Source organism: Halichondria panicea, chromosome 7 (genome assembly GCF_963675165.1).
Source record: "Halichondria panicea chromosome 7, odHalPani1.1, whole genome shotgun sequence".
In the NCBI taxonomy this organism is placed as follows: Eukaryota; Metazoa; Porifera; class Demospongiae; order Suberitida; family Halichondriidae; genus Halichondria; species Halichondria panicea.
The window spans coordinates 1676129-1691187 of record NC_087383.1 but is presented as its reverse complement, the minus strand read 5'-3'; the positions used below and the strand labels follow the sequence as shown (position 1 = coordinate 1691187).

At 41.9% G+C, this 15059-nt stretch overlaps 6 protein-coding genes and 1 non-coding gene across 7 annotated transcripts in view; 3 read left to right on the top strand and 4 right to left on the bottom strand.

The window, feature by feature from the left end:
- Nucleotides 1-2267: 2267 nt before the first annotated feature.
- Nucleotides 2268-3114, top strand: LOC135338207 (glutathione S-transferase 1-like). The gene has a single exon (XM_064534263.1). The coding sequence runs from the start codon at nucleotides 2371-2373 to the stop codon at nucleotides 2980-2982; it is 612 nt and encodes a 203-aa protein (XP_064390333.1). The 5' UTR covers nucleotides 2268-2370; the 3' UTR covers nucleotides 2983-3114.
- Nucleotides 3115-3998: 884 nt separating this feature from the next.
- On the top strand, nucleotides 3999-4796 carry LOC135338208 (glutathione S-transferase-like). The gene has a single exon (XM_064534264.1). The coding sequence runs from the start codon at nucleotides 4102-4104 to the stop codon at nucleotides 4711-4713; it is 612 nt and encodes a 203-aa protein (XP_064390334.1). The 5' UTR covers nucleotides 3999-4101; the 3' UTR covers nucleotides 4714-4796.
- A 366-nt stretch (nucleotides 4797-5162) lies between these two features.
- On the top strand, nucleotides 5163-5645 carry LOC135338944 (glutathione S-transferase-like). The gene has a single exon (XM_064535039.1). The coding sequence runs from the start codon at nucleotides 5163-5165 to the stop codon at nucleotides 5643-5645; it is 483 nt and encodes a 160-aa protein (XP_064391109.1).
- A 135-nt stretch (nucleotides 5646-5780) lies between these two features.
- Trnam-cau (transfer RNA methionine (anticodon CAU)) lies at nucleotides 5781-5853 on the bottom strand. The gene has a single exon. It is a non-coding gene; the product is annotated as a tRNA-Met (tRNA).
- Nucleotides 5854-5867: 14 nt separating this feature from the next.
- LOC135338193 (superkiller complex protein 3-like) overlaps nucleotides 5868-15059 on the bottom strand; it is a 31558-nt gene continuing 22366 nt past the window's right edge. The window contains exons 22-39 of the mRNA XM_064534247.1: nucleotides 10572-10674; nucleotides 10425-10517; nucleotides 10253-10348; nucleotides 10113-10197; nucleotides 10004-10054; nucleotides 9874-9952; nucleotides 9579-9637; nucleotides 9439-9495; nucleotides 9195-9338; nucleotides 7949-8193; nucleotides 7493-7561; nucleotides 7308-7426; nucleotides 7050-7179; nucleotides 6858-6973; nucleotides 6721-6803; nucleotides 6243-6311; nucleotides 6039-6184; nucleotides 5868-5982 (exon numbers count right to left, since the gene is read on the bottom strand). Coding sequence (XP_064390317.1) covers nucleotides 5979-5982; nucleotides 6039-6184; nucleotides 6243-6311; nucleotides 6721-6803; nucleotides 6858-6973; nucleotides 7050-7179; nucleotides 7308-7426; nucleotides 7493-7561; nucleotides 7949-8193; nucleotides 9195-9338; nucleotides 9439-9495; nucleotides 9579-9637; nucleotides 9874-9952; nucleotides 10004-10054; nucleotides 10113-10197; nucleotides 10253-10348; nucleotides 10425-10517; nucleotides 10572-10674 — 1748 coding nt within the window. The 3' untranslated portion in view covers nucleotides 5868-5978. The remainder of the gene's footprint in view (nucleotides 5983-6038; nucleotides 6185-6242; nucleotides 6312-6720; nucleotides 6804-6857; nucleotides 6974-7049; nucleotides 7180-7307; nucleotides 7427-7492; nucleotides 7562-7948; nucleotides 8194-9194; nucleotides 9339-9438; nucleotides 9496-9578; nucleotides 9638-9873; nucleotides 9953-10003; nucleotides 10055-10112; nucleotides 10198-10252; nucleotides 10349-10424; nucleotides 10518-10571; nucleotides 10675-15059) is intronic.
- On the bottom strand, nucleotides 10749-12635 carry LOC135338198 (uncharacterized). The gene has a single exon (XM_064534253.1). It carries the CDS (start codon nucleotides 12586-12588, stop codon nucleotides 10873-10875), a length of 1716 nt encoding a protein of 571 aa, XP_064390323.1. The 5' UTR covers nucleotides 12589-12635; the 3' UTR covers nucleotides 10749-10872.
- Nucleotides 12820-14472, bottom strand: LOC135338200 (uncharacterized). The gene has a single exon (XM_064534255.1). The coding sequence runs from the start codon at nucleotides 14401-14403 to the stop codon at nucleotides 12820-12822; it is 1584 nt and encodes a 527-aa protein (XP_064390325.1). The 5' UTR covers nucleotides 14404-14472.

Below are 15059 nucleotides of genomic sequence, written 5' to 3'. Positions count from 1 at the left end.
ATTGAGGAGTATACACATCGATGGCCATGCACCAAGCAATTGAGTGACATCTGCATGCATGTGAAGCAAATGGCCAGTGACTATAAAATCACTATTGTGCATGCAAAGAACAGTGTGAGTGAAACTATATAATTATATATAATACATGTATATAAGCTTTAATGCATGCATGGTATAGATCTAGGTTGAACTAAGGTGCTTAGTCAGATGGTTCGGCTGCTGATGGAGTAGAGAGCAATTTTTCCTCAGCATCTAACATGTTGCACTTGTGATCGACTGTTATTTCTTCTTTGTTGTGTAAAAATTTAGACCCTACCTGCATGCAGCCACGGGTAGCACCAGGAGCCCTTCGACATCCGGCACAGATTTCGTCAAAGAGATAGAAATCTTTAAGAGAGCGATGGCCAAGTGTGAACAGTTAAATAAAGAAATTGGCCACTTTGTGCTTCAGGCGATTATCAGGAATGAGCTTGGGATGGCATTGGGACTCATCATATGGAATCTTGTTTTCTCTATCCAGATAGTATACCACTTTCTCACTTTTGATTATGCCTACTCGCTTTGCACACAAACTGCATGTGTCCGGACGTAATTCAAGCTGTATCTCTTCAGGGTCGACATCAGCTAGATCTACCTTGTCAAGAATCGACTCGCACGTCTCACTGGGGGAGATGTAAATGAGAGGAATGGATTGAAATTGTTCCTCTGGAAACATTTTGTTGAGGCTCTTACAAATGAATTTCGTTGTTTTATCTCGTGCTTTTTTCGGAAAAGCCTCTTCTTCAGGCATGTTGCTCGCTATTTCTGTATTTGTTGCCACAAACACAATCTTTTTTATGATCGACAACCCAAAATAGTGTGTCAGCACCCTCAGCTCCAATTGAAGTACACCACTCGCTCGCTGCAAAGGTCCTCGCACTGGCAGAAAGTAGAGTATACGCTTGAACTTCATGTTCATGACCATTCGGATCTGAATGATTTTCCTCATTATGCCTAGATTGTCAGCTACCGCATTTGATTGGGCACTTTCCACTGTAGTGTCCGGACCACCAGTTATGCAGTCTTCATCAAAGAATCCTGGTACATCAAGGACTCGTACCTTAGATACTTCATTTGAAAACACTTCACAATGCTTCGTTCCCGGATTATCATCGTTTTCGTATAACGACTCTCGAATTTCTTGGATCTTAATGTGAGGATTTTGATTTGCTCAAAATTGATTGTGTATTTAATTTAGTGCTCTGGTGCTTTGTGTTAGTACAATACTCAATAATTATCAAAAGCACATAATTATTGGTAGTAAGTGGACATAGCCTAATTAACTACATAGAATTGCTCAGTACATTTGTCGTTTTCATGTACATATAATATATATAATAATTAGCTGTGCCATCGATGCTATCAATGCTATCAAGTCTTCTGTAGCGGGAAAGGTGAGGCCATATTTTCTCTACAGTCACAGATCAGAGGCGGGAGGTGAATGCAGAAGGTGGAGCTCAATATCTGAGCCTATAATAATATCATCACATCCATAGATAATCTATGGCTGATACATGAATGTTTAATTTTTAATATTCCTGAGTCCCCTAAGCCCTGGCATACTATGACATGACCAGTGTGACATGACATCTATGACATGACCCCTATACTATTGAGAGCGGCCTGGAATTGAGGTTAGACCGCGGTCATCTTTATGTGCAGCAACCTGTACTGTAGCCTCCTTCTCAAGGCCTAAACAATTAGGCCTGCTACTGACTGCTTGCGCATGCGCAAAATTATTGGATACTATTCCCGTAATGTTTCCTATTAAACTGAATTTTTACCCGAATTATATCCTGAATAACATAATAATACAGACAAAGAATACTCTTCATAAAGTCAGACACAGAGCTATATAGCTAGCTAGCTAGAGACAGAGCTGTATTGGTCACAGCAGCAATTTCTTTCTGATAGAGTCGACTTTCACGAAGGTTAGTGTCAGATGGGCGTGGCCTATCCATAATGGCTATTGTCAGCCTTCCCCTCCGTTCAGAGGATTGTTATCCACACTGTTGCAGGCTGTGAGTCCTTTGTTAACATAGTAGGCTAAGGGTGGCTATTAGAATGCTATCACACAGGCTACAATCACACTTCGATCCACTTCTTCAATCCACTTCCGTTCGTTGTGACGTCATTGTTTTACTGAGCAAAATACAATGGTATCCTAATTACCCACTTTCTGGGTAATAGGTGGCGCATGCGCAAACAGTCGATACCAGGCCCTCTCTTAGCGGCCTGGAATCGAGGCTACCTGTACTGTAGACACGTTGCTGGATAAAAACAAATCAAAGCTCTGTGATCTGATCTCCTCTGCTCCTTGACTTAGATATAATGCCTTCCTACAAGCTTTATTACTTTCCTGCTCGTGGAAGGGCAGAGATTTCAAGGTTCATCTTCAAGCAAGCTGAAGTCGATTTCGAAGATGTACGCATAGGAGGAGAGGACTGGGCAAAACTCAAGCCAAACACACCCTATGGTTCAATGCCAGTACTGGAAGTTGATGGCCAGATGCTTGGTGGAAGTGGCAGCATGCAACGCTACCTAGCAGAGAAGTTTGGTCTGGCTGGCTCAAATGATTTCGAGAATGCTGAAATTGACAGCATTATTGACGCTATTGGAGACCTCAGTCAGGAGCTAATGAAAGTTCACTTTGAAAAAGACGAGGCAAAAAAAGCTGAATTGGGAAAGAAACTGAAAAGCGAAACACTTCCTAAGTTCCTTGGAATTTTTGAGAAACTTGTCTCAAGCAACGCTTCTGGTTGGATATACGGCTCTAAGGTTACGTATGCTGATTTTGCCTTGTACAACGTCATGGGATGGGTGAAGATGGGAGCTGCTGCAGCTCTTGATAGTTTTCCAGCTATAAAGAAAAATATGGAAGCTGTTGAAGCACTACCTAACATTGCGAAGTGGCTGAAGGAACGACCCGAGACTCAACACTAGATAATTATACTTATAATTATAGTGAAGGACGTAATGTTTGATTTAGTGCCTGATTATTTCTTCACGCTATAGATACAAACAATTTACTGCATTACATGTACGTATATTCAACTCCAATGACATAATTATTGATTCACTGCAAATGGGTACAAAGAGGCTGCATGCCATGCAGATAGGGCTGTCCCAATTATTCAAAAAAATGTGCCTATTAGAATTTCTCAATTTTTCTTCCCCTCAGATAATTACCCATTATTAATTTTCCATTGAAAAGCCAACACATGAACCATATATTATTGCAGCCAGAGTTGCTGCCATAAAAAACTAAACAACTGACATGTGTACTGCACTTACATTAGAATAATGATATTATTGACCTCTATGACCTTTTAAACCTCTGCTATTATTCTTCAAAATTATTCTAGAATAATTGGGACAGCCCTACTGCCAGACCTATACTTGATCACTATGAACTTTTCGACAAAGAGTTCATCGTGATCAAGTATTTACAAAAAACATTTTAATTTGTACATGTATAGGGCAATGCCAGAGCTCTGACCAGAATCATAGCCTCATCCCAGCCCCTCTCCCAAAATGTTGTGTGCTGCAGTGCGCGTGCTCAAGCAACAAGTTTAGTCCAGTCTAATCTGGATCCTTATACCAGTATATATGCTTCTGAAACTACATAGAATTGCTTAATACGTACTTGTAAAATCATCGTTTTCATGTACTTGTATTAGTTGCATATAAAGAGGCCATTGCCATAGATGCTATCAAATCTTCTGTAGTGGAAAAGGTGAAGCCATATTTTCTCTATACACAGTCATAATTATAGTCTCATAGATCAGAGGCAGGAGGTGTATAGATGCAGAAGGTGCATTGCATGGGGAGGGAATTGAATATCGATCTGTACCATTATAGATAATTTAATTATGGCTACATAAATATTACTCTGACTGAGTGACATGTCATCTAATTATGGCCTATCTGGATCTAGATCTAGACCGCGGTCACCTTAATTCATGCGCATGTGCAAGCTGTATAGACACGTTGCTGGATAAAAACACTTCCCTAACTCTGTGATCTGATCTCCTCTGCTCCTTGACTTAGTTCACTGTGATAATGCCTTCCTACAAGCTTTATTACTTTCCTGCTCGTGCTAGGGGCGAAGTTTCAAGGTTCATCTTCAAGCAAGCTGAAGTCGATTTCGAAGATGTACGCGTAGGAGGAGAGGACTGGGTAAAATTTAAGCCAAACACACCCTATGGCTCAATGCCAGTACTAGAAGTCGATGGCAAGATGCTTGGTGGAAGTGGCAGCATTCAACGATACCTAGCAGAAAAGTTTGGTCTGGCTGGCTCAAATGATTTCGAGAATGCTGAAATTGACAGCATTAACGACGCTCTTGTGGATCTCGGCCAGCAGTTAATAAACCGTCACCATGAAAAAGATGAGGCAAAGAAAGCTGAATTGGGCGAGAAACTGAAAAGCGAAACTTTTCCGAAGTTTCTTGGAATTTTTGAGAAACTTGTCTCAAGCAATGCTTCTGGTTGGATATATGGCTCTAAGGTTACGTACGCTGATTTTCATTTGTACAACCTCATGGGATGGGTGAAGATGGGTGATGCTGAAGCTCTTGATAGTTTTCCAGCTATAAAGAAAAATATGGAAGCTGTTAAAGCACTACCTAACATTGCAAAGTGGCTGAAGGAACGACCCGAGGATCAATACTAGACAATTAGATAATTATACTTATAGTGAAGGACGTAACGTTTGATTTAGTAAAACATTTTACTAAGATTTAGGACAATACCAGAGTTATCACTAGCACTCTGCTCTGAGGTACTCTCCGGAAGTGCATGCAGCATGTTTAATTATTTTGTGTGCTGCAGTGCGCATGCTCAAGCAACAAGCTAGTCTTGTCCAGTCTAATCTGGATCCTACCAGTTTATATTCACATGTACACTGTACATGTATAGCTAACTCCTTAGAATTTATCCTTTATGTGTCAATAGTGAATTTTAAAGATCATTCCATGCACTTGAATTATAACACTTTACAAGTTGATATATTTCCCAACTCGTGGGAGAGGTGAGACAATCAGATTCATCTTCAAGCACACTGGAGTTGATTTCGAAGATGTTCGCATCTCTGCAGATAAATGGCCACAACATAAGCCCAACATGCCCTATGGGTCTGTCCCAGTGCTGGAAATAGACGGCAAGCAATTGGCTGGAAGTGGCAGCATTCAACGCTACTTAGCAGAGAAGTTTGGTCTGGCTGGCTCGAATGATTTCGAGAATGCACAGTTGGACAGCATAATAGGTGTTTGTAATGACCTTGAAATAGAGCTGATAAAATACTTCTTTGAAAAGGACGAAGAAAAAAGAGCTCAGATCAAGAAGAAGATGGAAGACGAACACCTTCCTAAGTATCTGGGCATTTTTGAAAGGCTCATAAAAACCAACGATTCTGCACAAGGATGGGCGTTTGGTCTTAATGTTACTTACGCTGATTTTGCCATCTACAACTACTTTTCTTTCATCCAAATGGGCTTTGATGGATTCCTTGACAAGTACCCTCATGTTAAAAAAAACAGGGCAGCCGTTGAAGCTCTCCCAAATATTGCCAGGTGGCTGAAAGAGCGACCGGAGAGTTCATACTGAACCAGCCAAAAGAACTGATGTAGAATAAAATGTAGTAGCACATAGAGACAGATCAGTTTTGCATGCATAAATGATACAATACAGTACAATAATTATTGCTGTTCTATTAAAAAAAAGATTTGAGACAAAAAAAAGTGCCCCCTGTGAGGCTCGAACTCACGACCTTCAGATTATGAGACTGACGCTCTGCCGACTGAGCCAAGGAGGCACACACTGGAAAAGGACACTCAACGAATTCATATACAAAATCTTCTATACACAACTACTGCTGCTACATACATGTACAATGTAATAGTTCCATGTTTGTGATTTGGGGGTGAGTTTCAATCACGCTCAACTGTAAAGCAATATTATGTAATGAGTGGTTGTTAAAAGCAAGGGTGGATTTCATACCTGACTTGCTGTATGTAGCCAATCAGGTGAGGCAAACACCACTTGTCAGTGGGGTATGAATGAAGAAGAATCTGAAGCATGTTTAGGCCTTGTTTGGGGGAGGTTAAGTTAGCAAAGCCGGTATGGAGGGTAAGTGGACTGGGTGGCTGTGTGGGGGTATGCATTATAGAATGAGGTGTATTCAAATAATGATACTTCACGTACCAAAGTATAGGTCATGTTTCCAGTCAGAATGCTTGTCACGGTATTAATGACATCCACACTCTCAATGGCCTGCACGTTGTATGGATCATGCAAAAACAGTTGATATTTACAAACATAGTGGGATAGGTGGGTAGGTAGGTACTTTACCATACAATCCATGCATAGCTACACTCAGCATGTTTCGAGTGGATGCATGTATACACTCAGCAGCGCACACATGTGCAATTGCCTGCACGTTGTATGGACCATGCAAAAACAGTTGATATTTACAAACATAGTGGGATAGGTGGGTAGGTAGGTACTTTACCATACAATCCATGCATAGCTACACTCAGCATGTTTCGAGTGCATGCATGCATGTATACACTCAGCAGCGCATGCATGTACAATTACATAGTCATAACAACACAATTAGCCACATAATTATTTGCATCGGTGTATAATTATAGCAAACAGGAATAACAATAATTTATAGTACCTGTGGGTCATCCTTTAATAGAAGAGCGATTGCTTCTAGAGCAGAAATACAAGAGGAGTGGAGGTGGGCGTCGACACCAGAGTCTGTGTAGGTGTGTGTGTGTGTGTGTGAGGAATGTGGGGGGGGTGGTAACATACCTAGAACCTTAACGATCTCCTGGAGAGCTGCTAGTAACAGAGTGAGTTCATTGTCGAGGCAACCCAGCACACACATGGCAACCAGTCCGTGTACACACACAGGGGAGCACTGGAATCTGCACAAGTAAACTATCAATGTAGTACTCACATTAAAGTTAAAGTTCAGTTAAAAGCGGTGATCATAAAACTCACGATTTGAAGAGCTGTTTTTTGCAGGTGGCTCTGTCACCACTGGCAAACGCCACCATAGCTTGTGCAGTGAGTACAGCTGAGCGCTCATCACTAACCACACCCCCTTCTTCCGATACCAGACTCTCGTAAACTGAAAACAGTAAATGAAAACACATCTCTAATAAGTGAACGATAGAAATGTGTAAGTGGTGTGAAAGCCTGTCAAATGTGTAACTAGTGCACACAAAAAAATAGCTGAAAGATAAACCGTTATCAAACCTTTAAAGCTCTCGGCCCACTTCCCAGCTCTACACAGGGCTAGTGCTAGTTGCAATCTCAGCAGGGGGTCCCTCTGTGGGAGGTCCAGATACTCCGATACAGCTTCACCACCGTTAGCACTAATTGAGAGAAAAAAATAACAACATTATAATGGGCTTGGAAGATTCACTAATAAGTGTGCATACCTGACAACTCTTGCCAAGTTGGTCCTCAGAGCCACCAGCTCGTTCTCCACAGCACCACCTTCCAGAGCCCTTACAAGACAAAGAAAATTAATATCGTTAGGAACTGCTGTGTACTATAATTACTGTAGCTGCTATTGGAACCACTTTAGCAATCTTGTACATGTATATACATTTATTCCTAGCATGCTCTTTTCTAATGAGGCTCAGTAATAGCCCGCGCTTTTTTAAACAATGGAACATTTCACCCAGAAAGCAATCACATCATTAGATAGGGGATTTCAAACAACTACAAAATACTTTATTGTGAAATTAGAACAATCCTATTTCAAACTTATAGCTATCGAAACAGGCTCATTTCGGGAAAATCACAAAAGCTACACATACTTCGGCTAAAACCACAGCCCTAACGTCAGTATAAGTTCATAAATATGCGAGTCAGAGTCAGACTTGTCTCACCTCCTGAACATTTTCTCTGCTGATTTTGTGAGTCCCTCCAACTCAAAGAGTAGACCGAGGTAGTTCAGAGCGCAGACATTGCTCCTCTCTCTCCTAACGTACTTCTCGAGTGTGTCTCTAGCCTGGAGGATGGCAGTGGTTGCCGTGGCATTGAAACTCCGTTTGCCAGCTGTTAGTATAGGGCCGGAGTCAATGGTGTTCAGTGTATTGCACACCCAATAGCCATAGCCTAGTGTACCCTCAGGCTATGAGTGTGTGTGGTGGGGGGCGGGGTGGATATAGCATGAGACTGAGTGTTTTACGAAATATACAGGCACAACAAGCATAGGGCAAAGCCCCGAGGGCGAGTTGTCTGTATAACAAGGATTCTCATGCCATACAATTGTGTTTTATATCACGGCGACCCCTTACCAAATCATGCTTTGAGGCTACATGACCGTGTAATAAAAATAATATAACACGGAAGGGACTGTATGACTTTTATTTTAACTTTGACAACGTGTTAAACCAATAGGACACATTCAGGCTATGAGTGTGTGTGGAGGCGGGTGGATATAAGTATACATGTAATAGCTAACATGAGACTGAGTGTTTTATGAATATACAGGTACAATTAAGCACGAGGGCAAAGCCTTGAGGGCGAGCTGCAGGATTCTCATGATATGTGTTTTATATCACGACAAACCCTTACCAAATCATGCCTCGAAGCTACGTGACTGTGTAATAAAAATAATATAACACGGAACTGTATGACTTTATTACACCCTTGTAACCTTGACAATGTGATATAATGAATATGACATTCAGGCTACAGTGTGTGTCACTGTGTGTGTGTGTGTGTGTGTGTGTGTGTGTGTGTGTGTGTGTGTGTGTGTGTGTGGTGGATAAACCAAGGACATTAATTTTGTGTGCGTGGGGTGGGGAGGAGTGGATAACCAAGGACATTAATGTTGTGTGCGTGGGGTGGGGAGGAGGATAACCAAGGACATTAATTTTGTGTGCGTGGGGTGGAGAAGAGTGGATAACCAAGGACATTCATTTTGTGTGCGTGGGTGGGGGGTGGATAACCAAGGACATTCATTTTGTGTGCGTGGGGTGGGGGGTGGATAACCAAGCTAGGACATTCAGGTTACAAAATGTGTGGGGTGTGGGAGTGGGGGCGGGGTGGATGTAATAACCAATATGACAACAGACTCTAAAGTAATTGAATTGGGTCACCAGAGCTCATTATATTATAGTAGCTCACATGATAGCCTAGTTGAGTAGAGTGTCTGAAGAGGTCCATAGCCTCAGAGCTTCCAATGCTCTCGGCCACCAGTGCTTGCCCCACCCACGCTTCCATTTGATCAGGATCTGCCGACTGTGCATTCATTAGGGCTTCGTGGGCTAGCTGCTCGTATGTGCATGTGTGTGTTGTGTGTGTAGGGTAGGTGGGAGGGAGGTGGGTGTTTATGAGAATGCTAGAACGAAGGTTGTACCCTTAGTAATACCTTGACGTTGCCTTTTTTAAAGTAGAGGGCTCCCAAATTAGTCCAGGCCATTGCATTCTGTGGTAAAATAGCATTCTGTGTAAAACAGCATTTTAATTAAACATTAGCTGCTTAAAAAGAGCTCTACATTCTAAGCTTACGTTAGATTCTTGTAGAGACATGATGAAGCAATGCTGAGCCAATCCAATATCTTCCACACCTGTAAAATGCATACACAACACGTACAAACACGCAGTCACACACACACACACACACACACACACACACACACACACACACACACACACACACACACACACACACACACACCACACACACACACACACACACACAACACACAACACACACACACACCACACACCACACACACACACACACACACACACACACACACACACACACACACACACACAGGCTAGGCAGCTGTACAGTCACCTTCACTAGCTGCAATGAGTCCGAGGCTGTTCCAGTAGAGAAAGTTGTTGGGGGCTAAACTCAAAGCTTTCTTGGCAGCCTGCGGACAATTATTATTGAGAGATCAGTAATGAAAAACCTAATTGCTTACGCTCAACGCAGTAGCCAGGTTAGTTTGTTTCTCCGTCTCTTCTCCTGTTTCCTATACAGTGCACACACAACTTATACAGTCGAGCTAAGTACAGCGTTATCTTACATACCTGACTGATGTGGTAGTAGGCTAGTGCAAGGTCGTGCCAACAGTACGCCGAATCGGAGCTGAGACGAAGAGCTTGTGCGTACGCCCTAGGGCAATGAGCCACAATATTTATGAGATCACATGACAGCCTTAACGACTTACCTGATCCCGACCTGAAGTAGTTCCAATTTGTCCACTACAACACAATCGGCTACATAGCTTGAAATGTGACCTTGCAGTACTATAGGGATGCTCAGCCTAAGCCGGTCAAACAAGATATACATACATGTATAACAAATAAGGTTCTAAACAGGTTAAAGTAGCATTTATATACCTGGCCACATTATTGGGGATTGCGTGGACGCAAAAACAGCTGTCTCCAATTAATTTCCATAGACACACAAACTGGGGTCGATGACGAGCAGCACTGCAGAGAAATCACCGTTATACAGTTTATAATATTATCATAATTATAACCCACTTAGTGAGGTCCCTGAGGGCTAACGAGACGTGGTCGACTGCATTGGAGTCAAGGTTATCTGCGAGAGCTTGTCTGGCCAGAGTCAGGTGGGTCTCCCCTCGACCTGCATGGACGGATTATAAAACAGGATTATTTATGATGTGAAAGTCGCCATTATTATAATGAGGTTATCAAATAATTTGTCATCCGTACTGGTTTACAATGAAAATATTCAAGCCACAAAACAAACATTTACAAAATACATTGAAGTACATAAAGTTTTGGCACTATATTATATACATGCAAGTTAACTAATGTTTATTTATGTCTCTTTCCTCTCAGATTCGTAAGAGTGTTCAGGACTGCTGCTTGCATTTCTTGGTATTCTCCGGATGGACCCTGCCACAAGATGTGATCTCGCTCCAGAATCATCATCGGTCTCCATGGAGACAGCCACTTTCTTCTTTCGTGCAGAGCTGAGTGAAGTATCGTATCGACTCTTTTGTCTCTCTCTGTCTGACTCACTGGCCCCACCAAAGCTATCACTAGGACGGACTTTGTCTCTTATTCTTTCGTGATTACTGAGAACCATAGCATCTGAAGAGAAACACCTTCTTAAGTCATCACTTTTGTCCTGGTAAGGTAAAGAAGAATCCTCAGAATCGCTTTCTTCCTGGAACTGTGCATCAGAGTCGTCTTGCAGCATCAGCCGATGATTGAGAGTGTCTTCTTCTACCTTATTTGTGTGATTAACCCAAAATGTCTGATTGCCTATTTCATACTTCTCACCAACCATCAAACAGCCTTTGCTGCCTGGCTGGCATTTGCAATTGGGGCATTCTTCCACGTTGAAGTCAGGCCATTCCCATTGCTCGCGTAGTACAACATTTTTCACAGCATAGCTAATACCACCGGTGATCTTCTGAAATGTAGTGTACTTGGGCAAAAAAATAGGATGGCAGTGGGAATCTTCATACAACTTGACCAGTTTCGAAGTCTCATGGCCAGGTATGCAACCAACCCTCTCCCCATCTCGTTCCCCAATAGTTGAAGAGCATAGAGCACATATAGAAGAACTCAATTGTAACTGAAGACTGCCCTGAGCAACTTCAGTTTCCTTGATTTTCTTGAGAATGGACTCACCAGTATCGTACAAAGAAATGAAAATGATTGGAGGGCAGGGTGTGTCAATTGGTAAGAATTTTGCAAGAGCGTCCTTGAACGTTGTTCTCGATGTTTCCAATTGCTGCTTAGGAAACTCAATAGGATAACCCTTGGGGATTATCTCGTAGGTAGCAGATCCTATGGTGGTGACAATGATCATTGTTTCGAAGATTGCTTTACCAAAGTAGGTATACATCAATTCGAGCTCTTGTTCCAAACCAGCATTTGAAAATTGAAGCGTATCTCGGCAAGGAAGGAAATAAAGAATTCGTTCAAACTTTATGGACATGGCTGTTTGGATTTGTAGAATACTCCTCATTGTGCCCAGGTGGGAAGCAGTGGCTTTGAGGGCAATAGAGTTAACTCGTTGAATTTCCTCAGACGTCATTGCCCCGAAAAACCCAGGCACATCAAGCACACGCACTTTAGTTGTCTCATTTGAAAGAAGCTCACATTTCTGAGTTCTATCATTGACATGCATATCGCCTGCATGTGCTCCATTTACCTTAAGATGAGGATTGTCAAGAGTTCGAAACAATGCAAGATTTTTCAATCTAGTGGAGAGTCGATCCAAAGAGAATCTATCACTAGGAATACGCCACATGAACAGATCTTCTTTAGTGGCCATCTGATTGTTAGGATCGATGATGGCTTTTTGTGCATCTTTGAACATTTCTCTGTAGTTGACACCGTCAGGATTGGCTATGAGCAACTTATCAGCGGTAGTCGTCTTGCCCTGGCCAGTCAGACCAAGGAACATGACATCAAAATAGCGAACCGACTTGACAGTAACATTGTCGACACCATTCTCTTGTCTTGTAGGAGTCTCTACAACAAAACACTGTTCAATCCCTGTAACATCTTTTGTAGCCATTGTTTTTTATAAATTGGCCTGCAAAATCATGTGATAAATATAACAGATGAGTAGTTATGGTTTCGGTACTACCATTTATGTGGTTGCTTTGATTTGCATGTGACTGTTATTACAGTAGTTAATGTATAATATACACAGCACTGAAACTATTTACGGCAAATTTGGTGGTCACAAATCCACAGCCTATTGTTAAGACACACACACACACACACACTCTTATAGCCATAGTTATCATGTTCTTGCAATACTTTGGCTTTCTTCAGCTCTTATTACAACTTCTTCTCTCTCTGGTTCAATGCTCACTACGACTCGCTGCTGCTCAAAATGTCCCTCTGATGTATACGAAGATGATGTCCACTCAAAGTTTTGGTCTCTTGCAATTATTTGCTGCCTGATCTCTGAATTGTCTTCATAATCTCCTTCATAGCCACCGGGACTAACATCTGCATCTTCATCAGGTGACGGTGGGGTTGCTTCTGATTGGGAAATGAATTTTTGAAATAACAGGCGGTGATTTGCAGTACCTTCCTTTATTTCATTAGTGTGTTCAACCTTGAATGTCTCACCCTCTAGATCGAAAGTCGATTTCACCAGCATACAGCCTTTGCTGCCCGGTTCGCCTTTGCAATTGAGACATACTTCCACGTTGAAATCAGGCCAGTCCAATTGTTCGCATAGTACAACAGTTTTCACAGCATAGCTGAAGCCACCGGTGATCTTCTGAAATGTGGTGTACTTGGGTAAAAGAATGGGATGGCAGTGGGAATGCTCGTATATGATTGCTTGTGCCCAGTTACGATCAGACGTACAAGCTATTTTCATTCCATTACGTTCACCGATGACCATAGAGCATCGGGCACAAATAGAGGAGTTAAGCTCTAGTTGAAGCCCATCAATTAGATCGACATTTATCTCCTGAATTTTCTTTAGAATCGATTCACATGATTCCCACATCGAGATAAAGATGATAGGAGGATTGGGAGTGCTTTCAGGTAGAATAGATCGGAGAGCTTTCTGAAAGGAACTCCTACTTCTCTCCAACTCATCTTCAGGAAAAGGCGTACCCTCTGGAACCATCTTGTAGAAAACTGGTCCAAGAGTTGTTACGAGAACCATTGCTTCGAATATCGATCTTCCAAAGTATTGGAACATCAAATGAAGCTCTTCTTCTAAACTTGAAGTAATATTCTGGAGAGAATCTCGGCAGGGAAGAAAGTAGAGGATACGTTTAAACTTCATTGCCATGGTAGTTTGGATGTGAAGAATGCTTCTCATATTCCCTAGGTGGGCTCTAAGCACAAATAAAGGACGTTCACGAAAATCAATTGGCATACTTGCCAATTTTGCTGAAAATCCAGGAACATCGAGCACACGTACCTTGGTGGTTTCATTGGAGAGGAGTTCACACTTTTGAGTCGGCTCATTCACACGCATATCTACACGAGCCTCATTGATCATCTTGTGAGGAGTTTGTTTGGTTCGATAGTATGCTAGGTTTCTCATTCGAGTTGAGATTTTCTCCAAGGCATCAGGGTCGCTGGGGATGTACCACATGCACAGATCTTGCAAAGCCATTTGTCGCGCTTCAGGATCAATCAGTGCTGCTTTGAGTGACAAATAAATTGACTTGTAATCTTTGCCAAAAGGGTTGGCTATGAGCAGCTTATTCACAGTGGTAGTTTTACCCTGGCCAGTCAGGCCAAGAAATAAGAGATCATAGTAGCAATTTAGAGGGTTATCTGATTCGTCGTTTTCTTGGACAGGCTTTTTGTTAACTGATTTCCCGCCTACAGTACTAACTCCAGCTGGATCCATTCTATTAAAACTGGCTGCTAAAACCGTTCACTTTATACGGACATGATGATAATGTAATTATTAATATCATTGTCTCAAAGTTTTGTAAAGCGTATGCATAAGCACGCACTGAACTTTCACTTTCAAACAATGACTGACACAATACAACAGCACCGAATGTAGTTAACGCCACACTACACATAGAAATTGAATATTTACAGACAATACTAATTATTAAAGTAGTATAAATTATAGTGTCGAACACGTCACAGTATGAGTGTCCTAAAAATCTATTCTGTGAGTGCATGCGTGGTGTACTGTATGTTGCATGTTCCTTTTTCCCCTCAACCTAAACTCAGTATATGGTTGTCATAGGTGATTCAAGTATGCCAACATCTGTCACTATACTATCATGTGGTTCAGTGTTTGGTTATTCTGAAAGCAATCAAGCCACAATAGACAATATACGACAGTGTCATCAAAACAGATAGCACACACACATAATGATGTCACTATACTATCAGGAGTTCATAATGAGAGAGAAAGAGAGAGTATCGAACGCATGTATACTTGGCAACAGAAGTAACGTGACTTCCTGTCTGAAACGCGTGATCAGTAATGACAATTTGGCAATACATTATTGCTGCTTTGAAAGCAAGTGGCAGCTCTAGGTACTC

Bases quoted from the DNA above. Each gene is read 5' to 3' on its own strand.
- LOC135338207 (XM_064534263.1), top strand. From the start codon at position 2,371: ATGCCTTCCTACAAGCTTTATTACTTTCCTGCTCGTGGAAGGGCAGAG.
- LOC135338208 (XM_064534264.1), top strand. From the start codon at position 4,102: ATGCCTTCCTACAAGCTTTATTACTTTCCTGCTCGTGCTAGGGGCGAA.
- LOC135338944 (XM_064535039.1), top strand. From the start codon at position 5,163: ATGCCCTATGGGTCTGTCCCAGTGCTGGAAATAGACGGCAAGCAATTG.
- LOC135338198 (XM_064534253.1), bottom strand. From the start codon at position 12,588: ATGGCTACAAAAGATGTTACAGGGATTGAACAGTGTTTTGTTGTAGAG.
- LOC135338200 (XM_064534255.1), bottom strand. From the start codon at position 14,403: ATGGATCCAGCTGGAGTTAGTACTGTAGGCGGGAAATCAGTTAACAAA.